We start from the raw sequence: 25,947 nt of genomic DNA on the forward strand, positions 1-25,947 counted from the left end.
TGTGTCCTCTTAAACTTCTTTCATCAATGTTTTACAGTTTTTAGAGTACAGGTCTTTCGCCTCCTCATGTTTATTCCCATATATTTTATTATTTTTGCTGAAATTGTAAATGAGATTGATTTCTTTCTTACTTTCTCTTTGTATTACTTCATTATTAGTGCATAGAAATCTAACAGATTTCTATATGTTAATTTTGTACCCTGCAGCTTTACTGAGTTCATTTGTCAGTACTAACAGTTTTTTGGTGGAGCCTTTAGAGTTTTCTGTGCATAGTATCATGTCATCTGCAAATAGTGACATTTTTACTTCCTTCTTACCAATGGCTGCCTTTTGTCTTTTTCTTGTCTCACTGCTATAGCTAGGACTTCCAACACTATGTTGAATGAAAGTGGTGTGTGTGGACATCCTTGTTTGTTCCTGATATTAAGGGAAAGCTCTCAGTTTTCACCACTGAGTATGAATAACTGTTGGTTTTTCATATATAGCTTTTATTATATTGAGGAATATTCTCACTAAATGTACTTTGTTGAGAGTTTTCATTATGAATGGATATTGTATTTTGTCAAATGGTTTTTCTGCATATATTGGAATGATCATGTTTTTTTCCCTTTATTTTGTAATGTGATGTATTATACTGATTTTCAAGTAATTTTTAATGTTTGTTTATTTATTTATTTGTGGGGGAGGAGGGACAGAGGGAGAGGGAGAGTATCCCAAGCAGGCTCCCTGATGTCAGCACCCAGCCCAACATGGGGCTTGATCTCACAAACCATGATATCAGGACCTGAGCCAAAATCAAGAGTTAAATGCTTAACCAACTGAGCCACCCAGGTGCCCCTGTACTGATTAATTTTTGAATATTGCATCCCTGGAATAAATCCCACTTGATTCTGGTGAATTACTTTTTTTTATTAAAAAAAATTTTTTTTAATGTTTATTTATTTTTGAGAGAGACAGAGACAATGTGAGCAGGGGAGGGGCAGAGAGAAAGGGAGACAGAATCCAGAACAGGCTCCAGGCTCCGAGCTGTCAGCACAGAGCCCGACATGGGGCTGGAACTCACAAACTGTGAGATCATGACCTGAGCCTTAGTCGGAGCCTCAACCTGCTGAGCCACCCAGGCGCCCCATCTGGTGAATTATTTTTTAATGTGTTGTTGATTTCAGTTTGCTAATATTTTGTTGAGAATTTTTGCATCTGTTATCATCAGAGATATTGACCTGTTTTTCTCTTTTCCTTGTAGTACCTTTGTCTGGTTTTGATATCAAGTTCATTTAAAACTGACCTCATAGAATAAATATGGAAGTTTTTCTTTCTCTTCTATTTTTTGGAATAGTGTGAGGAGAATAGGTATTAATTCTTCTTTAAATGTTTGGTAGAAATCATCTGTGAAGCCATCTGGTCTTGGATTTTTGTTTTGGGGGGAGTTTTTTATTACCGATTCAATTTCATTACTTGGAATTGGTCTATTCAAATTTCCTATATCTTCCTGATTTAGTTTTGGAAGATTATAGGTTCCTAGGAATGTATCCATTTCTTCTACATTGTCTCAATTTGTTGACATATACTTTTTCATAATATTCTCCTATAATTTCTCTGGAGTCAGTTGTTATTTATCCTCCTTCATTTCTGATTTTATTTATTTGAATCCTTTTTTCTTTTCTTGATGAATCTGGCTAAAGATTTATCAGTTTTGTTTATCTTTTCAAAGAACAAGCTCCTAATTGGTTTGGTCATTTCTATTGTTGTTTTTAGTTTCTACTTCATTTATTTCTGTTTTAATCTTTATTATTTCCTTTCTTCTACTAGCTCTGGGTTTTGTTTTTTTCTTCTTTTTCTAGCTCTTTTCAGTGTAAGGTTATGTTGTTAATTTAAATTTTTCTTGTTTCCTGAGGTAGGCCTGTATTGCTATAAACTTCCTTCTTAGAATTTTTTTTTTGCTGCATTCCAAGGATTTTTTACCATGTGTTTTATTTTTATGTGTTTTCAACTATTTTTTTATTTCTTCTTTGATTTCCTGGTTAACCAATTCATCGTTTAGTCTCCATGTATTAAAGCTGACTTTTAAAATATGCCCAAAAAAAAGGTAAAGACTGGGTATGTTTGGGGACATAGGTTCTTAAATTGTTTCTTTTTTTTTTTTTTTTTAATTTTTTTTTCAACGTTTTTAATTTATTTTTGGGACAGAGAGAGACAGAGCATGAACGGGGGAGGGGCAGAGACAGAGGGAGACACAGAAGCGGAAACAGGCTCCAGGCTCCGAGCCATCAGCCCAGAGCCTGACGCGGGGCTCGAACTCACGGACCGCGAGATCGTGACCTGGCTGAAGTCGGACGCTTAACCGACTGCGCCACCCAGGCGCCCCTTAAATTGTTTATTCAATGCATTTCAATCATGAAATTGTATTAAATTTAAAATAAAAATAAATTTCAAGGTTGAAGGGAGGGAAAGATAAAGTGTAACATATAATATACATACACATTATCATATTCAGTTATTGATCATATATGTATATACTTTTTTCAAGTATAATAACATATTTTAATGATAATTGGACTGGACCTCTAATGTAATTGCATTACTTTCAATATTGTTTTCAAATTAGATTATTAACATTGATATATTTAACTAGATACTATATAGATGCTCCAAATATAAACTCTAATGTAAACAGTCCTTGAATTTTAAATTACCAATTTTCTTTTATTTCAGAAAAAATTTTAACTTATTTATTTATGTTGAGAGAGAGGGAAAGTGTGCATGCACACACAAGCAAGTGGGGGAGGGGCAAAGAGAAAGAAAGAATCCCAAGCGGTCTCTGTGCTGTCAGTGTGGAACCCAACATGAGGCTCCAACCCACAAGCCGTGAGATCATGACCTGAGCTGAAATCAAGAGTCAGACACTTAACTAAGTCACCCACTTATCCCTAAATCATCTATTTTCTTAATTATCCAGAAGTAAACTTGAAGTATAAAGATCACATTTGATGTGAAGCACAAAAATTGCAATAATACATTAAAGTCTGTAAGAGATAAAATAATGGGATTATTTTCTGAACATTTGTCATTCTGCCCATCAACAACAGTGGCTCTATGTTCTTATTCTGTTGGTGATTAATACTTTATATGCATTTACATAAATTTATAAGAAAATTCAACTCATTTTTTTTTCTCTTTCACATTGGTACATTTTAAATCTCCCAGGGTCCCATGTGGTAACAAAAGTGCCAATACGTCAGTTAGAGTTACATTAGCCTTATAATGTTCATTTGCATTATTCTTGTCCCCCAGAGAAATGTATTTCCCATTGCTCTACATGGTATTCAGTTCAATTGCTATGTCCAGGGAATTTTAATATTTTTCTGGAGGATTAATTAATAGTGATGTTTTTCTTGTATCAAAGAAGTGTTAACTTATGGAGGTTTTTTTATAGATAGACACCTTTTCTTATGTGTTTATAATTATTTTATAAATAAATATTTCTTTTACATTTTAAGATATTTATAAGACATATTCTTATTTTATAAATGCTATGTAGATTTTCCTTACGTTGCTGTTAAATATTACTGATTTTGATTTATAGATATGTTATTCCTTACCCTTTATTAGGTTAACTGTAAGAATTGTTGCATAGAATATATTTAGACTTTTCTTCTTTTCTTATATTTAAAAATTTTTTCCTGTTGTGAAAAAATATACCATGCTTCTATTATGTTGGCCTTTTCCAGGACTCAGTTTCTACTACTAGTTTTGAAATGAGATAATTAATCAAGACACAAATAAGGACATAACTGACTTACCTTCAAATCTCTTTTTAATATCTTTCTATATCCTTAAGCTAAATCAGAACAAGAAACCAAAGAATGATTCACCTGGCATGTTTGATCTGCAGAGCTGTTTATCACATGTGATTACAGTGGAATTTTATAAGGCCTGTGAGTGGGAGTGGATGAAGGTAGCCTGGTTTGGGTAAGAGAATATGGATGTAGTAAGAGAAATGTCTTCTGAGAAAAACCTCTTCTGAGCTTAGAGCCCATGCTGTCTTGATTAAGAAAGGAGATAAAGTGGTGCTTGTTGTTAAGATGGTACTGATTATAAAAAATAACTTGTTTTTCCTATTAGATAATACGCACTCAGGTGAGTAGTGTGCATTAGATAGTTAATTTTTCTCTCTTTGGTTAATTTTCTAGAAAACATAATTTAATTTGGCCCTATTGTGGACTTGTATATTAAAAAAAAAAAATAGACAAAAGCACAATAAATGACCCCGGCATGATTATTGCATTATCTCAAGAGAGCTGCATATTGGTGGAAAGAGTCTATATACTCACTCTAAGGTTAGTTACACAATTTATTTAACAAAGGATATAAAATTGTGCTGTAGAGATTGTGTAACACAGCAAATTCAGAAATCATGGACAAGTTCTCTGGAGCACCTAAGTCCCTAAAATAGACTTGTAGCTGCCATAGACAATTGCCAGTGAGCAAGCTACAATCTTATGGGATCCAAATGGTGAATTTCTTGTAGGACGTAAGCCTTTTATACATAGAATTTCCATTACTGTCATGAGGAATTTAAACAAGTAATCTATGTCCTTAATAGTAAATATTTAGAGAGCAGAGTCTCTCATTGTGAGCCAAATTCAACCCACCAACGTAGTCAACCTCACCAATCAGAGTCAGTGCCTGGGCATAGCTAACCAATATATATGCCTTCGGATTCTAGGTGTCCTCCAAAGCCCCCTTCACCACACATGGTTCATCATAATAGTAATTCCTTAAAGGTTCACCTGTATTGGGAGTTTACCATCTGCCAGATGCTATATTAAGCACTATTTGCTTTTCTTTTAATTATTGCAGCATCCCTGTATTATGATAACAAAACTGAATTTAGGTGATTTAAGTGATTTTTCCAAGGTTCACAGTGACTTTTCAACAGAGCAATGATTTGAAACTAGGTCTGTCTTGGAAATCTTACTTTCCTCTATGCTGACTACCAATGCAAAACACTGAAAGCAAACATGGGTTTCCCAGTATATTCAACATTAATTAACTCAGTTCTTTATTCATTTACTTCTTGAGCCTAGAGCCGGTGTTACTGCAACAAAGAATAAAGATAAAATGTGCTAACAATTAAAAATTTTAAATATATAGGTACACATATAAATATACATGTATGTCAATATGTACATAGATTTTTTTCCTGATAACTGTTGAGACCCTCTTCTCTAAGATTTAAAACATTATGATAGTTATGTGGCAGTTATAATGGATTTTTATTCATCAGAGATTGTCATGTGGAGTCCTGCCATCTATGCAAGTGAAAAACACACTAGCTGCATGCTCAGATAACTTTCAGAACCTTTTTATTTTTTTCTAATAGGAATAATATGGGATGACACTACAGTATGTTCTTCCCTTACCCATGTAGGTGAGTTCTGAACACACATCTGTTGGACTTTCCAAATCAGGATGGACTTCTTAGTACGTTGGGTTACTACAAATCCAACCTCCTCTTCCATCCCTCATTTACAATTTACATATCATTTTATAAAATGAGAACAACTGCCTGCCTTTCTGAAATTTGAGAATGAGCAAGAAAGACATTATTTAATAGTAAAGTTTTGTACTGTGAATCACAAGACTTGGATTTGTTCACATCCTATTTTCTACAGATCAGTAGTTAACAAAGAACAACTCATGTGATGTTTAAAATAGATTATGAGTCGCATAGTAAAATATATTACTCTTATAGAGAACAGAAATTAAAATTAGGAGCTGTTGGCAAGATGTTATTCCATCAAAAATGCCTGAAATAGGATTTTACAAATATGAAATTGATGCTTCCTATGTTTATTCATTACATATGAGTATTAGGAATATAAGACCTTTATTATTTAAAATAAATTAAAATGTATTTAAAATATAACATTTAAGATGAGGTTATGCTTGCCACTTTTGCAAAAGCAATCATAAAGTGTGTTTTTTATCCGCAACCTAAGGTGTAAACCTAGCTAAATGTGATAAGCACACCTTAATTCTGTAAAATATACATCTTTCAGCCACTTGGTGAAAGCTAAGGTCTGAGTTTTCATCCTACATTGACACTGATCTGCAGAGATGGTCAAGATTATTTTTTTTAGGGGCGCCTGGGTGGCGCAGTCGGTTAAGCGTCCGACTTCAGCCAGGTCACGATCTCGCGGTCTGTGAGTTCGAGCCCCGCGTCAGGCTCTGGGCTGATGGCTCGGAGCCTGGAGCCTGTTTCCGATTCTGTGTCTCCCTCTCTCTCTGCCCCTCCCCCGTTCATGCTGTGTCTCTCTCTGTCCCAAAAATAAAAAAAAAAAAAAAAAAAAAAAAAAAAAAAAAAAAAAAAGATTATTTTTTTTAATATCCAGTTGTCAGCAAGGATCTTATCACAATAATGCAGAGGCCCGTATATTGTCACTACAACACGGCTGCACTCCTGTAATCAGAGATGATTGCTAATGGCAATTATTGCTCCCTGTAAATGAGAGTAGGAAGAAGATAGTGAAATGGGGTGGGTCACTGTAAAGAAAATGAGACATTCCCTAATAAAAGATGTTGAGAAAACATCCGTTGACCTCCTGATGCTGTTTAATGAGTTATGGCTTTGCTTGTGGGACATGTGATCACCCTCCATCCTAGCCCTTTAAATGCCATCCTCTTTCTGCTCCCACTTAATCCCTAGTGGGACTCAAAAGCCAGTATGTCTACTGTAGTTTTCTACATCTCTAAACTGCCATAGGTTGTTCAAATCAAGAAATCATGGAATCTGTAGAAGCAACTTCTGTTCATCCTGTTTGTACTTTATCGGCACCTGTTTTGTTAGTAAAAGATGCTTTGAGACTTTTGTCAACCTTCTTAGCATAGGTCTGGGATTATGAGATTGTAGAACAGCAACTATCACTCTGATTCTAGGTAGTTTTCCCAGTTACTGGTGCTCAGTCTCAGTGGTTTGCAGATCACATTGAGAAAGCTGTGCTATTAATGGGAGGAGTTTTGCTGTTGAACTTTCATATCCAGGATCAGTCTTAATTTTCTGTCAGGCTTTATTTTAAGAATAAACTCCATTTGGTTACAGTTTTCACTGTTCTAGATCCAAGCAGTTCAATGACCTCGAAGAACAATAGAATCATATGATCTTCAAGTTAGAGGAAGTCTTATAAGTAACATAGTCAAATTGTCTTTTCTGTGGTGTCCCTGTAACAGACCATCTCCTGATGCCAGGAAGTATATGCTGTCATGGTATGGCTCTAGAACGTTTGAATCCTGGCTGGCCACGTACAAGTTGTGTGACATCATTTCTAGATCTTTTCTAAACCTCATTTCATCATCTGTAAAATGGAAACAAAATACTACATGCACATATGTGAAGAACCTACTCACAAGAGGTGCTCAATAAATTCTAAGCATGTTGTCATCCTGGTTATTATTTGACCATTTTTTTTCAAAAACATGATGTTTTGTGCAGTTTATCAGTTTCTGATGAAATATTTAGGTTGGCTGATTTCTGGTTGTCTATAATTATCTCTAATTCTAGGCTCTTCAAGTCACTGAAAATGCCCTTTATGACCACCTTATATTTTCTCCTTTAAGTTTCCACATGGCAATATTTATAGACTCATAAATGTGATGATTATGACTACTTTTCTCATCTTTTAAATGAGAATATTAATAGTATTTATTTCACAGAATTGCTGTGAACATTAAATGAGATAACGGTGGCAAGAAAGAACATATTGCCTGCTCTGTAGTGAATATTAGATAAATAAAAGTTACTATCCCATATTATTATAGAGCTTGCAAAAAAGTTTCCTCTTTTTTTGGAAAATATACGCCATTCTTGAGCCATTTTGAACTTGTGTTCTATATATATACATATACATATATATATAGATACACATATGTATCTATATATATACATACGTATATATGTGTGTATATATATATACACATATATATGTATATATATACATACACATACATATACATATAAATATATATAAATACATATACACACATTTATATATGTACACACATATATATGCACTTATGTACAGAATTTTTTGAACATATATATAAGTATTAAAAATTAAGTTAAAATTAATATGTAAAAATTTATATAACATATCAAATATATAAATTATATACAATATATAAAATAACTTGGTACATGAACAAATTCATCAGCCTCATCTAAAGCCTACAGAACCTTTTCCTTTATTCAAAGAAATAACAGGCAAAACAACCTCTTCTCAATCAGTTTAAAACCAAATTTTAGAAGATATTATTTGTACATAATAATAAGTTCTAGGTATATGCCATTCTAAAAGTTTCTTCTTGAAGGGGAAAGGGAAAAGAGAGAAATATAAAACCCATATCCTAGGAACTATCAAGGGCCTTGATGTAAAAGAGTTAAATTAAACCATGAGTATAAGTACTCAAATTGTATCTTTTGTTAGCAATGTATATTTATTTATTCATTTATCCCTATTTTATCAGAGCAGGCAATTTATGTCTCTTTACCTAAAATTGGTTAATGGGTTTGGCCTTTTCAAAAGTACTCCATGCACTCATTTCAGCTTTAGCTTCTTTGGTGTGGATGTAGTGTGTGAATTTTTTGTGACAGTAAGCCAGTAGTTATTATGCATAGGGGACTCTGGTAGAAATGCAGTATTTTGTACTAATTGCTAGCAGAACGATCTGTAATATCAGCTGTATGATTTGTCCCTTACATGTGCCCAGCTATAACGATCTGAATTTAGTACCGCATTTGTTAATATTAGACACAAATTTATCCTGACACTTTTATAGGCAAAGCCTCAGAAACATTTAGTCATGCAAAATATAATCATAGTCTTGAAATATTTGCTTTTGCTTCCATGCAGTTTAGGCAGGATCTCACATTACAACCTTATCTCTTACTGAATAGAATGGTTTGAAGAGGTTCTTTTGGGGTCCTGATTATAAGATAGGTGTTTAATTTACACTGAGTTGTTACTGCACCCTTATCAAAGAACAATTGTTTACATAACGTGAGTATTCCATGTCTCTATACACTCTTCAAAGCTTCGCTCTCATAGTGAATTAAATGTGGTTTTACTTTGCATCCCACTTTCAGTGTTTGTTGCCAGACATTTCAGACTTTTTGAGGGCAAATAAAAGTAACTTGTGGTATAAGTAAAATATTTTGTGTCAAAATAAAATAGCCAACCATTATGTAAAAGGCACATTTCCGTATGTCTTTATCTTATAACTGCATGAACTAGACTTCTATAGAAGCTTTGAAAAAATCCCCGTGGCTGTCATATCCATAAGTCTTTCTGACCCATTTGGACAGATGTTACTATATTACTTGGAGCATACTATAAAACTTCCCTCTCACCTATGGAAATGTGCTCATACTTTGTTCCCCAAAAAGCAAATGCAGAGACCATAACACATGAGATAATAATAGACCTTTGGACACAGAGACATAAAATGGAATGTATGAATCCTTGGAAGAGCAATTAAATACATTTTTTTTTAATTTTATTTTTGAGACAGAGAGAGCATGAACAGGGCAGGGGCAGAGAGAGAGGGAGACACAGAATCGGAAGCAGGCTCCGGGCTCTGAGCCATCAGCCCAGAGCCCGATGCGGGGCTCGAACTCACGGACCGCGAGATCGTGACCTGAGCCGAAGTCGGACGCCCAACCGACTGAGCCACCCAGGCGCCCCAATACATTTTCATTTCAACAACTGAAGACGAGGAACCAAAACAGATGGGCAGGGGGTAGAATAAATGAGAGAAAAATCAGTATTTATCATGCCTCTTGGCATTCTGGCTCACCAATTTACTCTGTAGTGTATTACAGTAAATCAGATCTAGTTCTGCATTCCAGTGCTTGATTTATTCTTGTATGAAGTAAACACTGAGAAAACTCTTCCCTGGAAATTTCTGGAGCCATCAGTGAGGAGCCTCTAGCCACACTATTGTCAGTGAATTGGCTCAATTTCTTCTTGGAAATAGGTAGGTTATCAATTATAAATACATTAGAGAAAGGGTTAGCAAAGGATTCCTGAAGAACACGCTGCCCTAAAAAGCATGGCGAGACATCCTATTGTGAAGTATCTTTCAAGATCGTGAAAGTGAAAAAGAGCATATTGCTTGCTTACATCCTGGGAACATCTGCCCAAAATCCATCTTCACTAGAAGTTGGATGGAACTTTCTTACAATGATGAACTTGGCCTCAATGGGAAAGGAACCTCTGTTACCTTCCTAACTTTTAATAAAATTAATCATCTTTACTAGTATTTGTTTTTAGCCTGTGAATTTCAACTCGTAAGTCCCTGATCTGAATTTGAACTCTAAATCACACTTGACAAAACTTGGGACAGAGTACCTGTTGTGTATCGCTGCCACTCCAAAATCCAATAGCTTAAAACAACAACTGTATATATCCTCGGGTTTCTGTAGATTGGCAATTTGGGCTGAGCTCCAGTGGACAGTTCTTTTGTTGTCATGCCGGGGGGGCCTTATTCACACAATGGGGCCACAGCTGGAATGGTGGGGCCTGCCTTTCTCTTGCTCACAGCTGCCTCTCTTCCTCAAGAAGGCTCATCTGGGATTATTCATAAGGCTGCGGGGTTCCAAGAATGTGAAAGCAGAAAATGCTGAACCCCTTGAAGCTGTGGCTCAAGAGTCCCACGGTATGCCTCTGACACCCTCTGTGGGTCAGAGTGTGTCATAAATTCAACCCAGATTCAAGGGGAGAGAAATGGACCCCACCTCATACTGGGAGAGCAGGAAAGAAGTGGTGACCATTTTTAATCCACTCCAGAATCGAGCATTGCCTTTATCTGGTCTGTAACCCGTCTGTGTTGTTTCTTTCTTGATAAGATTTTATATCTTTTTTCTTGCCCTTCCTCCAGCCCAATAACTCTTTCCTGGGTCAAAATTGAATTACCTCAAAAGAAAAAGAAACTGAATTATTTTATGCGGGCATAGTAACAACCATCTCCCGACATTCGTGGTCTCTGCCTCTCTAATCACAAGACAGTTTTCTTTTACCATTGTTTTTATTGTGTGCTCCTGTTCCTCACCTATCTGTGTGGCTCTCTCATTCCCATCTCATCATCACTTTCTTCCATTTAGACTATTCCTGTGTGACCACTCTGTTTCTTCCTCTCTCCCTCCTTCCCTCCATTTCCCTCTCTTCTTCTAACACTTTGATCTTCTCCAAAATACTTTTTGCTCTTCTTTACAAAGATAGTAGTAAGCAAATATATTTCACTATGTCTGCTATGTGCAAGGCACCATTCCTAAACACTGTGACCAAAGGTGATTGAGGTCCCTTCTCTGGTGTGGAAGAAGCCATAAAGTAATAAGATAGTCATACACGAAATTAGTAAGATACCAAGACAAAGGGAATGCCAGGGTGATTGGGGGAGACGGTAATTTCAGAGTCATCATGGCCTTCCCGTCTGAGGAAGTAACCCTTGAGCACTTGACCTGAACATCCAGGAGCCACAAAGGGGAAGATGGAGGGAGAAGTGTCCTAGGCAGAGGAGACAACACGCAAAATGATATCTTGCTTCTTTAGACTAAGCATCCCTGAAGCTTATCATCTCGAACAGTGGTTCTAACCCTGGCTGCATGATAGGATCCTCTGTAATCTCTTAAAAATCCTGATTCCTGGGCCTTACCCCAGACCCAAGAAATCAGATGCTCTACCGTTGGAGGTGGGAAGAACGTGGATATCTGTATTTTATAAATCCCCACATGGCTTTAATGTGCAGCCAAAATGGAGACCAACCAGCCTGAAGCACTGCTTTTCAAACACTAACATGTATAGATCACATGGGAATCTTTCTAAAATGCAAATTCTGATCCACTGGATCTAGAGTGGCCCAAGATTGTGCATGTCCAATAAACTCCCAGGTGACGTCACTGCTGCCAATCTGGTTACCACTAGACCAGAAGTATCAGTATTTACCTGAGAGCTTGTTAGGAAAGCACGTTCTCGGTCAGAGAATCAGAAGCCAGAACATTCTTCAGATGATTTTGAGACCCACTAACATTTGAGAACCAGACCGTGTCTTGATGTTTAGGCATAGTCAGTTCGGCACCTAATTATGTTGCAGGTTGTGTTTTCTGTGAGTGTTTCATGTAGACAAGCGTGTTAAAGCTTCTCCAGGACTCGCATTGAACTGGGAGCGGGAAGGTGCGATGCTGTGTTCTTTACACTGAGTTTCCATGCAGAGCAAGTTCCCTTTCATTCTGGTTAGCAGAAGAGGAAGAGAACACAGCTCTAGTCCCACACTTCGGCTCCTGCGTCCAAAGCCTGTTTGTTCACTCCGCTGGAGAAGCTCCCGCAGGTGCAGCTGTACAGTTGCAGGTATCACCTGTAAGGAGCTGATTTATTAAAAGCCCTGCTGGGGCAGTTTAATCCCTGTGAGGGGATATTGTAACTCACGTCTAACTGCTGTCCTATCAAAAAATCACCCTCTATACTACTTCTCTTTAGTTACAAGCTTCAGTTAATAGTTTTCTCTCCATTAGGCAGCTCAGGGGAGTGCTGTGAAGAGACCTAATTGAATTCTTGCCAATTTGGGGCATGGTCCAAACCTGCTCCAGGCTTGGTATCTTCCATGTTACGTATTTACCTCTCTTCTAATATGCATAGTTTTGATACCTCCTTCTGTTGCATATATGCTGGAAATTATAACCATATCCATAAATGCGTATCATAAACACGGTAGGACATGCTCCTTGGCATGGAGAAGCTGCATCTCACTGCTCTGATGCAAAGGGTAGAGGAAAAAAAGAATTGAACTGAAAAGTTCGAACTGACTATGGATATATTTAAAATCCTACAAAAGAATTCATGTCTTTTCATTGTAGAAATCCTACTGCTTATGAAACGAATCTAATAATGAAAAGGCAATCCTTTTTTTTTTTTTCGCTCTAATGACTCTACCACCAGCCCCCCATCTACCACACCAAATTTGAGTAGTCCTCTTTCTAATTGTTGGAAATATCATACATAGAACATTAACAGTTTGGGCTGCTTAAGGAATAACATTTTCCTGGCCCTTCTCAATAATTTAGCCACAAGGCTGGATGGGGTTAATTAGCAAAGCAGGAATTTGTGAGAGCATGTGGAATGATGGGTGCTCATGGGCTGAAAGCCTAAAGAGAAGTTGGCAAGTACATAGGTAAGTAAGTAAATAAATCAATACATTATCACGAGCAAAAGACCACAAATTATAAAAAGCAAAGTTCTTTCCCTTTTCTTTTTTTTTTTTTTTTAATAATTCTTTTCAGTAGCTGTCAAGCTGAAACGTTGTACAGTTTGGGGATATGCGGTGTACCCGGTACGCAAAGTGGGTAGAGACCCAGTTGCTACATATACTCCACATGCATTGTTAGACACTGGAGCATGTTTTATCCCCTAGTTCCAGATGTCCTCTAGATTGCTTATGCGGAAATTCTGGAACATTTATAATGTTGTGTTGCACGCCTTACCTCTCGTACTTCTGCAATATGCTTGTTTCCCTCAAAATCCGTTTGCTCCTCCTCTTTGGTTCCTCAGCTTATGTCGCTGTCCATATTTCAGCTTTCTGGGCAACAGGCATGTCTGCTCTTCTGTTGTTCTTTTCGTTTTGTTTTTTTTTGTTTTTTTTTTTTTTTTTCAACTGTCATCCATCTGAAAGCGTTAATTATCTAAGATGAGCAGCAGCATCTCTAGCAGAATTATACTTGGGCCATAAAATATTTCATAGCTGAAATCTCTGAACATCTGCCTGGGATACTTAACAGAAGTAAATATTCTGTGTCGTTTCCCTCTCACAGTTTGTGGAGATGAATGCACGGGCCTTCTTCTCGGTGACTTGGCTCGCCTGGAGCAGATGGCCATGAGCGTCAACCTCACTGGCCCGCTGCCTGCCCCATATACGATGCTGTATGGCCTTGAAAATAGGACTCAAGAACTAAAGGTAGGTTGGAGCAGTGACAGTAAGAGCCAGGGAAAATATGACAGAAGCTTCCCAAGGGGCCATCATTGAGAAATTTTTCTTCCCATCGCCGCAAATCAAGGAAAGCAGCCAGTGAGGAAATTCAGAGACTTTCTAAAGCAGTACATTTCAAATTTGACCACTATAATATACAGATTGTTATAAAGGGAAAGAGGCTTATGTACCCCCAGTGCTTGGCCTAAATCAGCTTTATTATGTTATTTAAATATGTACAAACATAAAATCAGGTATGAATTCCTTATACTTAGAGCTCTATAAAATCAAAACACATTAATCCTTACAAAAGCCTAAAAAAAACAGTAAAATTAAAATTAAAAACATTAATATAAAATAACAGATGATTTTTGCTGAAAGCAAATTGCAACAAGAATCCTGACTACTTCCACACGGGTTCTTTGATCAGTATGTTGCATGTAACTTGTACTATTCCACAATATGAACTACAGAGCCCCTTGCAAGGGGCCCTAAAATGACATTTGGCATCACTTGACAAGTTCAATGATTTATGCGCTCGCTCTGCCATATGATCAAACATGCATGCAAAGATAGGTTTTGAGATCATGTGGTCCTATCCGTCTCTCAGGTGCCCAGCCTGAGTTCCAGAAATGCTTACATTAACATTTAAGTTTCCTGTCAAAGTGAAAGCACAAGATTAAAATTTGGAACTGGAGAGCTAGCAGACCTTTGAAAATACTTCAACAAGAACTAATTTGAGTAACACTAATCTAAAACCTTGTGGAACCTTGTGGTAGTTGGTGGGATAGGAGGAAACGTTAAGGAAATTAGGGTTTCATCTAATGACAAAATGAAAAGTAACTACTTTATATACTATCAGTCAATGGTCAGGTGTTTTTTGTTTTGTTTTGGTTTGGTTTGGTTTGGTTTTTTTTGTTTGTTTGTTTGTTTGGTTTTTGAGAAATTCTGGATGATTTCAGTATTGTTCTTGGTCCCCTGGGGGTTTCATGACTCCTATCCTGTGGTCACTACTCTCAGGAAGCTTACAGTCTATGTACTTAAAACAATAATTAAACAATCAGCATAATCACCATGTGCTTTATAAAAATTTGATTTACAATAGATTACAAAGATTGGAGAAATGGGTAATATTCAGAATAACCAGAGAATGCATTATTAATGAGAGCATCATTTGTGTTGGAACTTGAAGGATAGACACAATTTTAATAGGCAGAGAAATATTGGCAAGGTCTGGAGGAAAAACCTAAGATTTATTCACTAGGAACTGGCAGATATTCTTCTAGGGGAATATATTCTGTAATCTGGATCATGGCCTTTAAGGTAAGCATTATTATTCCTCTTTTCCAGAAGAAGAAACCAATAGCAATGACAGTGAGACTAACTAACACTTACTGATGATTATCTCTGTGCTAAGCAATTAAGTGACTAAAGTCTTACATGAATTATCACACATAAATCTTACAGAAACTCCAAGAAGTAGGAAAGAAATACGGTATCTTTTATGTTTTGGTTTTGGTTTGTTTGTTTGTTTGTTTGTTTGTTTTCAGGTAGGGAAACTAAAGCACAGAAAAGTTAGAGACACAAGATCACATAGCCACTAAATGCAGAGCCAGGATTTGAATAGAGGCCACTGTAATTTTAGGGCTGGTGAGGATGAAACCACCTTTGTAAAGCTCAGAGAGAGAAAATGACTTCCCTGGAAGGGCCCAGCCTGCCAGCGATGTGGCCCTCCTGGCCCTGGGCTCATACATGCTCTTGTCATGGAGGCTAAGAGAGCAGGTGAGCAGAGGCGGAGCTGGGAATTCACAAGGCCTGTCTGTTCGATATCAGAAGGCAGCATGCTAGTAAAACATAAAGCTAGAAACTGGAGTGGAGCAGGGTGAGATGAAGGACAACCTTGAAAGCTAGTCAGCGGAATCTGAGTTTACCTTGTAGGCCTGGCATTCAGGAATGTAAAGAGTTTTATAAGGAAGACGCTGGTCATTTATTTTCCTTATTCCCCCTTATCCATGGTTTCAGTTACCCACAGTCAACCATGGTTCACAAGCAGATGAGACTCCTTCTGACTTCTCACCAGGTCAGTAAGTAGCCTAATGCTCCATGACAGTGCCTGTGTCATTCACCTCACTTCATCTCATTATGTAGGCATTGTATTGTCTCACATCATCACAAGAAGGGTGAGTACAGTCCAGCAAGATATTTTGAGAAAGAGAGAGAGAGACTACATTCACGTATCTTTAATTACAGTATGTCTTTACAACTGTTCTATTTTATTATTGTTGTAAATTTCTTACTGTGCCTAATTTATAAATTAAACTTTATCGTAGGTACATAGACATAAGGAAAAAATGGCATATACAGAGTTCCTTATTATCAGCAGTTTCAGGCATCCACTGAGAATCTTTGGATGTGTCCCCTGTGGATGAGGGGGACCTGCTGTACACGGAAGGAATACAAAGAAAGGAAACTAAACTAGGAAAGCCAGTACTTCAGGAGGACATAAGCAATTTTTAAAATAATACATAAGCACCAGATAAAGGAGTAAAGGCCCTATGGGAAAAGGTTCCAATCTGTGGCTGTCACCTAAGCCAGGCGACACAGTACTTCCCGAGGGCTGACTGAGTGCTGGTCAACACAACCTTGATTTTCCTTAAAGCGCAGCCTTTCTTGATTCTGTGTTTTTGTTCTTCTTCTACAATTTATTTAATACCCAGATGCTTGGTATCCTATTTCGATATTTTTAGATGGTAATATTTTACCTCTTTGTTCAATCCCTTTCCTGTGTCACTGCTCTGGTTGCAGCCAGAGACCACAGAGAACAGAGCCTTTATTGACTCATTGCAACTAGGGACACCGAACACCTTGGGGAATTGGGGCATGTCTCAATAAGAGGGTAGTAGAAATGACTTAGAGCATTTGGGTTTGTGCTCGGTGTTCGGGGGCAGGTTTCAGGAAGCAGGGATTTGGGCTGGGTTAGGAATTGGGGGGTAATTGATTCTTCTAATGAATCTTATCTAGAAGGAGGGAAGAACAAGGGAGGCTAACGCTATGTTTTCTTAAGAGGCAGTGGTCACTCAGATTTGACAGCAAATGAATTTTTGGTATTTTTGTGGTCTGCACAGAGACCATGGATTTGTCTGTGTGTAGACACGATTATGGAATGGTCTCGTGTTTTCTTTCATTCATCACTGTCAGAGAGTGACCCTGTCTAACGTTAGTGTTCTGTGAGATTGATTACGTTCAACAGGAGAAGAAAACAGCAGTGCTATGAGTGGCAGACCAGCTCCTCCAACATCAAGGCCAGACCAGTTAGTTAGTGCCCGGCCAGGTCCCTCTGTCACAGGCTCCCGTTCTCTTTCTTTCTTGTAAACAGTATCTCTGTTTGGTTGAAGTGGGAGCCTGAAACAATCATGCATGGTTCATCCTGACTGCCCCCCTTACTGGCCATGTGGTCTTGTGTAAGTTTTAACTTTCTTAGAGCCATAGTTTGCTCAGACACAAGACAAAATAGCATTTACCTCATACAACTGTTGTAGGAATTACGTGGGGGAAAAAAAAAAAAAAGCCTAGCACAGAGTAATATCTCAATACATGACTGCAATTTGTATTACTTGCCAGGATATTCTTCTGCATAGCACTTTGTAGATATGTGCCCAATTGAAATGGTTTCTTTATCTTTTCTTTGAAGGTGAGAAGGCTAAATACCTCGGATATAAAGGGAAACTGTTCTGTTAAATGTTCAACCCCATGATCACTGCAAAACCATTTACTAAAATGTTTATGGAAATGTTTTTCAGCATTTGCTCTCACCTCAGCGAGCCCCAGAGAGGCTCATTCAATTGGCAGAGGGCAATCTGAACACCCTCGTGATGGAAATGAATGAGCTTCTGACCAGGGTAAGTTCGGAAGACCACGAATCCTCTTAAAGCAGATAGACCCTAAATGTTAATGAAAATTACATCACGTTTCTGAAATGCAAATCTTGTTTCTAATTCCCAATTTGGTGCACGAAGTAAATGTATTTTGATCTGCCACTGCTTCCTCAAAGAAAATCTTAGCGTCAAAGAAGTTTGTGAAACTTGGACAGAGGACAACTTTGTCAAGGACAAAGGCTAAAAATACCAGAGTGACAGTGTATTTTGAAAACTCAACCCAGTCGCATGTAAAGTCTTTATCAATTCTGAATTCCAACAGCACTGTCTTTGACTATGTAAGGGAAAAGAAAAACAAATGAAAATACTTACAGACGCTTTGATCTCATCACGGGATATTTGCATTTGTATAGAAATAGTCTAAATCAGTATTCCTACACAAAAGAGGAAATCTTTATTGTGAAAATCCAAAGCATTTAAGACCCTTTTAAAAGTTAGAATGTAAAGTCCATGTTACATTTATCAGACTTTCTAAGGAATTGGGTGTTTTCAACTTTCAAAACTGCAAAAGGGTAAAATTTCTCTTTTGCTGTTAGAGAATAAAGAAAACAACAAAATTTCGCCATCTTGTGGCCAGAAAACTGCATGAACAGAAAACTGACCTGTAATTTAGGCATCCAGTCGGATTATCTAAGAGCTTTAAATGGCAAAGAATATTGAAGCTAGAAGCTCTTACATATTATCCAGTTCATTTCTTCTTTATTTGTTTAAGAACAGATACCTCACGTTGTGACAGTGAAATGAATTACCGATGGCTACATAATTCACTAGACTCAGGAACCTAAGTGGAACCTAGGCTCCAGATTCCCATTGGCCTAGTAAGGTTTCCACCACACAAGCATGCTGCAGGGTTTAGGAAAATTTCTGTAGGGAAATCAAATCAGTTTCTGAGCACAGAACGCTAAACAATGGCCTTGATATCACAAATAGCATATTAAACACTTTTTCAGAATCTTGTACCAGCAAGATACAGAATAGGGTTTCTTGCCAGATGTAGTTAGTATTAATTAGATTAATGTACACTTATCTCCTATTAATTTAATAGTTAATACTTTTGTATTTGTTATGTAAATACAAATAAATAAGAACTTTTCAACCAATCACAGCAAAGTAAACTCAATTCAACAAGCACTTCTGAATGTTCGCCCAAGCTGGGTGTTTACAGACGAAAGATACAAGTGAAGCTGTCTTTGTCTTCAATGAATTTGAATCTAGTTTGTGTGTGTGTGCATGTGTGTATATGTGTGTGTATACATATGTATTTAAATGTATGGAGAGTAATATGGGACAACTGCATGCAAATATATAATAAAACATTAAATAAAAAGAGGAACAAGAAATGCACCTGAGAAACACATGCAAATGAAATAAGTTAATCTTGTTATGTTAATTAGGGAATATTCCATGGAACAGGGGACACTTCATTTATTCATTCATTTTATCAATACTTACTGGGCATCTACCATGTTCTAGGTACTCTGTCAGAATGACAGACACTGGGGATAGAGGTATAAACAAACCTGACACAATTATTATCTCAATGATCTGATTACAGCCTAATGATCTAAGCCTGGAAACATAAATATTTTACTAGGAAAGTCATACCTTTATTATGTGTTAGCCTACATCATTTCATCTCTTCAGCAGACTCTCCAATAGTGAATAAAATTTTAAAAATAGACTTTATATGTTAGAAAAGTTTAAGGTTAAAAGCAAAGCTGAGGGGCACCTGGGTGGCTCAGTCACTTAAGCCTCTGACTTCGGCTCAGGCCATGATCTTACTATTTGTGTGTTCGAGCCCCACATCAGGCTCTCTGCTGAGCCCGTTCCAGATCCTGTGTCCTCTTCTCTCTCTCTGCCCCTCCCCTGATTATGCTGTCTCTTTTTCTCTCTCTCTCAAAATAAATAAGTGTAAAATAAAATCAAAGTTGATTGAAAGTACAGAGTATTACCATATACCCCCAATCCTACACATACATATCCTCCCCCATTATTAACACCCCCCACTCCCAGAGGGGTACATTTGTTACAATACATGAAGCTACACTGACACATCATTATCACTAAAAGTTCATAGTTGACTTTTGGGTTCCCTCATGGTGTACATTCTATGGGTTTTGACAAATGTTTAATGACCTATCTCCACCATTATAGGATCATACAGAATAGTTTCACTGCCCTAAAAACACTCTGTGCTCCAACGACTCATGACCCCTCCTCTCAAACCACTGCAAAACTGATCTTTTTACTGTCTCTATAGTTTTGTCTTTTGCAGAGTATCGTATAGTTGGAATCATACAGTATGTAGCCTTTTCACACTGGCTTCTTGCACTTAGTAGGATCCATTTAAGTTTCCTCCGTCTCTTTTCATGGCTTGATTGCTCATTTCTTTTTTAGCGCTGACTAATATTTTCCATTGTCTGATTGTACCACAGTTTATTTAGCCATTCAGCTACTAAAGGACATCTGGGTTGCTTCCAAGTTTTGGCAATACGAATAAAGCTACTATATACATTTGCATACATAAGTTTTCAATACATTTTTGTAAATACCAAGGAGCTGAATTGGTGGATCATATAGCAAAGTGTGTTTCATTTTGTAAGAAATCACCAAACTATCCTCCAAATTGGCGGCACCATTTTGCATCTCACCAGCAATGAAGAAGAGTTCCAATTGTTCCACATCCTCCCCAGAATTTGGTGGTGTCAGTGTTTTGAATTTGGCCATTAAATAGGTGTAGAGTTGTATCTCCTTGTTTTAATTTATAGTTCCCTAATGATATATGATGCCAAGCATTTTTTTCATATATTTATTTGCTATCTGTATGTTCATCATCTTTGGTGAGATGTCTATTCAGATCTTCACTATGGTCTGAGTGTTTCGTCACTTCCAAAATTCCTATGTTGACGTTCTAACTGCCAGGATGATGATAATAGGAGGCGAAGCCTTTGAGAAGTGATTAGTTCATGAATGTGGAGCGCTCATGAATGGAATCAGTGCTCTTACTAAAGGAACTCCTATAAAAGAGAGATCCTTTTCCCCCTCCTTGCCATATGAAGACACAGTGAAAAATGACACCAGGAAGTGAGTCCTCACCAGACACCGAATCTGCTGGGGACTTGATCTTGTACTTCCCAATCTCTAGAACAATGAGAAATAAACTTCGGTTGTTTATGAGCCACCTAGTGCATTGTATTTTGTTATGACAACCCAGATGGACTAAGTCTTTTCTCATTTTTTTTTTAGTTGTGTTGTTTTCTTATTATTGAGCTTTAAGAGGTCTTTGTATATTTTGGATCATAGCCCTTTTTCAGATATGTCTTTTGCAAATATTTCCCCCCAGTCTGTGGTTTGCTTTCTCATTCTCTTGACAACATCTTTCACAGTACAGAAGTTTTTAATTTTAATGAAGTCTAACTTATCAATTATTTCTTTCATGGATTATACCTTTGGTGTTGTATCTAAAATGTTGTCACCATATTCAAGGTCATCTGTATTTTCTCCTATGGTATTGTCTAGGTGCTTTATAGTTTTGTATTTTACAATTAGGTCTATGATCCAATTTCAGTTACTTCCAATACCATTCTTAAATAAACTTGTTATTTTAGAATAGCTTTAGATTTATAGAAAAGTTACAAAGATAAGACAAAGATTTCCTCCAGGACCCATACCTGGTTTTCCCTACTGTTACTTTCTTCGTATGGTATGTCTATCACAACTAATGAACTAGTATTGAGCCATTATTATTAACCAAAAGCTGTACTTTACTCAGATTTCTTCAGTTTTCACTTAATGTCTTTATATTATTCCAGAATCCCATCCAAGATACTGCATTACATTTAGTCATGTCTTCTTAGACTATACACTGAGATTTAGACTTTCCTTGTTTTTGATGATTTTGATAGTTTTGACAAGTACATATAATTTGTGGGGTGTCCCTCAGTTGGATTTTGCCTCATGTTTTTGTGATCAAAATATGGAGTTATGGGGTTTTGTGGGAAAGACCAAAGAGGTAAAGTAGCATCCGTATCACATCAAATTAAGAACACATGCAATCAATATGTCTTATTATACTGATGGTGATCTTGATCACATGGCTGAGGTAATGTTTGCCAGATTTGTCTACTGTAAAGTTATTCCTTTTCCTCTTACCACACTGCAAGACCATTTTTATCTGTGAATTCTTTAGATTTTATAACACAAAAAGCCTAGAAATAAGACTGCTGAAAGCAAAGATCTCCTTGATAATGTGAGGATGAGGAGAAAATGGAAATCCTCATTTATGAATTAATCTTATCTCTATCACATTTATAGTTAGAAACATAACTCTCATGGAGACCTTAGATAGTCAAGTCTTCATGATCAGTTCGTTCCCCATGGTCAAGCTGCTTAATAATCCGAAGGTGAATTGATACACATGGCATCATTTCTAGAAGATATGATACTGGATATTGGAAATATCCAATAGTATCAGCCTAAGACCATCAGTACCTTTATCTTACAGCCTTATCACCCAGCCAGCGTTTGGGACCAGAATCTGAGAAGTGCAGTAGCCATGATTTCCATTGCCTACATTAAAGGAGACAGTGCCTTAAACCAGGGGCCCACACTGGAGTTACCTGGGGCCAAGTCTCACACCCCCTCACAGGGGCTGTGATATAATTGGCCTGAGGTGCAGTAAGTGCACTGGGATTTTCAAGAACTCTTTGGATGATTCTGATGTCAGCCAAGATTGAAAACTACTGTGGGATTATAATCACCTGATAGTTCCAGTTCCCTTTCCTCTGGAAAGTTCTTTCACTTGTATAGCCGATGTTTTTGATGCTTCTTTTCTCCTGCTTTGGTGGCCAACCAGGCACTTTAGGACTAACATATTCTTTAGATTTCTTAAAGCATTTGGTGAGTCTCATCCTACATAGCTGGTGTGTGTGTTGCCCTCTCTCCTTCAAGTGCTTATATGTGTTATGCTCATTTTTTTCATGGAGCAATCTAGTTTTATAATGACCTTGGTAAAGAGAATCATATTCTTCCCCAAACTAACACTTATCATGTATTTTATATAATTTTGTGAGTGTGCAAATACTACATAGGCAAAATATTACATAATCCTCTATCTCTTGCAGTGTATTTTGACTTATTGCCATGTGATTTCCCTCTTGGAATATAAGTTCCTTGAGCACAGGAATCATATTTGAACTGCCCTACAATATGTGTGGAATACTGAGATGTTTTTTGATAACAACTCCAAATACCTCTATAGCAGCTGCTCTTAGCTCCCTCTTCTGTTTCACAGCCAAATTTTTTTGAAAACTTGGGAACAAGTCTTCACTAACTTCTCACTCCACTGAAAATTAGATTTCCTCTCTCTGCCTGCTACTGAACTATTTCTACGAGATAACCAATGACAAATTGGTCACTGAATTCAATGAAAACTTTAATTTACTTGAACCTCCTGTAGCAATTGCCACTCTTGACCTTTCCTTCCTTCTTGACATATCCTCCTCTATTTTTCTTTTAATTCTCTGTTCTTTTATTCTGTCTCTTACTCAGTCCATCCCTTAAAAGTTGGTTTCCTTGGGGTCCAGTCATCAATCTACATCTCTTCTCATGTGTAAAGTCTTTCTTTGGCCTTTAATTGCCATGTGTATGCTGATGATTCAAAAATCTATATTTTGGGGCACCTGGGTAGCTCAGTCAGTTGTGCATCCAACTGTTGATTTTGGCTCAGGTCATGATTCCAGGGCCACGGAATCAAGCCCCACGTCAGACTCCGCATTCTGTGTGGATTCTCTCTCTCCTTCCTTCTCCTCTTTCCCACTCCCCCGCACTCATGGGTGTGTTTTCTCTCTCAAAACAAAAAAAAAAAAAGAAATTTATATTTTCAAGACAGACTTTATTTTCCTGCTTCAGTCCTAGAAACCTAACTGCCAACAGGACATTTCAACTTAAACTTACCATCTTCCTCTTAAAACACATACTTCCTCCTGTTTAGAGCATCTCAGCAATTTATCCTCCAATATTAGGCAGTCCCCCACAAAATGAATGAGTTACCTTTTACTCTGTCTTCATTTTCTTTTTTTAATATGAAATTTATTGTCAAGTTGGTTTCCATACAACACCCAGTGCTTATCCCACCAGGTGCCCTCCTCAATCCCCATCACCCATCCTCCCCTCCCACCCCCCATCAACCCTCAGTTTGTTCTCAGTTTTCAAGAGTCTCATGTTTTGGCTCCCTCCCTCTCTAACCTTTTTTTTTTTCCCTTCCCTTCCCCCCATGGTCTTCTGTTAAGTTTCTCAGGATCCACATAAGAGTGAAAACATATGGTATCTGTCTTTCTCTGTATGACTTATTTCACTTAGCATAACACTTTCCAGTTCCATCCACGTTGCTACAAAAGGCCATATTTCATTCCTTCTCATTGCCAAGTAGTATTCCATTGTGTATATAAAACCATTTTCAACCCAATCCAATTCAGTTTCCTTGTATGACCTCACTCTCTCTAAGCCATATTTGACTGTAATTATTATTCATATGACAGAGTAAACTCTCTGAATCACGGATCTGATCATGTCACTTTCCTTCAAATTCTACAACAGCTCTCCATTTTGTTCAATATGACATATAATGCTCTCCCGTTGTGATGTGATGTGATTCTTGCTTAACTCCCCAGCCTCATCTCTCCCCCAGCTCACAGTCTGGTTATCTGATGCACTGAACATATAAGCCAGAAAGCTAGGAATTTTTCTTGGTCCTTTTTCTTCTTCACTGTACCCCCACTTATTCAACTCATTACCAAATGCAGGAGGTTCCCCTTCTTGTATGGATTTCATCTCCGCTAACTAGCTCTCATTCGATCTCTGTAACCTTTAGTTTGGAATTAACATATTGGCTTTCTACCTATTCCTTTTGCTTTTACTCCTGTTTTCCTTCCACTCTATTCTCTACAGTGTAGCCAGAATGCACTTTTGCTATTCCAAATTTGACTATGTCACCCTAGTGCTTAAACTCATCCTCCCAACTTCTCATTGCTCTTTGGTTAAAGCCCCAAATCCTATCTTTGGCTGCATCTCCCACTACTTGTGCTTCTGGACGTCTGCACTCCAGCCATACTGCCCTTCAGTTACCTCATCCCACCACCATAGAGCCTTTCCATATATGTTTTCTTTAGCCTTTGAAGTAAGTCACCTTCTCCTATATGTTGTTAACTTCTGTTAATTCCAATGAACCCTTCAAACCTCAGCTCATGGAACCCTGTCTTATGAGTTACATTTAAGGTGTGGTGAGACTCCTCCTATAACTGGCTTATACTACTGTGTTTTTTCTTCAGTTTGTAATTATATAAATGTTTTTTCATGATCACTCAGCAAATACTTCTCTACTCCTCCAGACTATGAGTTTCAAAAAGATAGGAAGTATGTCTTCTAAATATTTTTTCTCACCATGCTATCACCAATATCATGCACATAGTTCAGTAATATTTAGTTAATTGTGAATAATTTAAATAATAACACTTGAACGACTGGCTGACAGGTATAAAAACTCAAAATAAGCATTGATTTTTAATATGTGTAAAACACACTAAAATCAGGCATATATGTATATTTATATTGAGTTGGATATTTTACTTCCTTTGAAAAACATCTCCTAAATGTTTATCTAGAAGGGGAGAATGCTATCTAATAGACTGAATTGTATAAAATATCAAAACTTAGCTTTATTTGCATTGTCTTTTACTGCCTATTTTTAAATCAAATTTAAAGAAAAATTGTTTCTAAAATAATGAAACTAGTTTTTAAATTTTTTAAGTGCCAACAATTTTGAATGTTTACCTTGTTTATATGTTTAAAAGGTTTAAGTTGACAACAGTGTTTTTTTTTTTAATTTCTGCTATTATATTTTAAAAGAGAGAGAAAGTGTATAACACATGATACTTGTTTGGTTTGGAACTTTCAAAATTGACACCTGAAATATTTAGGGAGAAATTACATAGAACTCACT

At 37.1% G+C, this 25,947-nt stretch overlaps 1 protein-coding gene across 3 annotated transcripts in view; it reads left to right on the top strand.

Annotated features, from left to right (window-relative positions):
* The window catches only part of LAMA2 (laminin subunit alpha 2), a 619,529-nt gene that overhangs the window by 447,298 nt on the left and 146,284 nt on the right, over window positions 1-25,947 (top strand). For all 3 annotated transcript variants that reach the window (XM_058735217.1, XM_058735218.1, XM_058735219.1), the window contains 2 exons: window positions 13,859-14,001; window positions 17,814-17,912. In XM_058735217.1, coding sequence (XP_058591200.1) covers window positions 13,859-14,001; window positions 17,814-17,912 — 242 coding nt within the window. The remainder of the gene's footprint in view (window positions 1-13,858; window positions 14,002-17,813; window positions 17,913-25,947) is intronic.

The sequence above is a fragment of the Neofelis nebulosa genome, chromosome 6, assembly GCF_028018385.1.
Source record: "Neofelis nebulosa isolate mNeoNeb1 chromosome 6, mNeoNeb1.pri, whole genome shotgun sequence".
NCBI classification, from domain to species: Eukaryota; Metazoa; Chordata; class Mammalia; order Carnivora; family Felidae; genus Neofelis; species Neofelis nebulosa.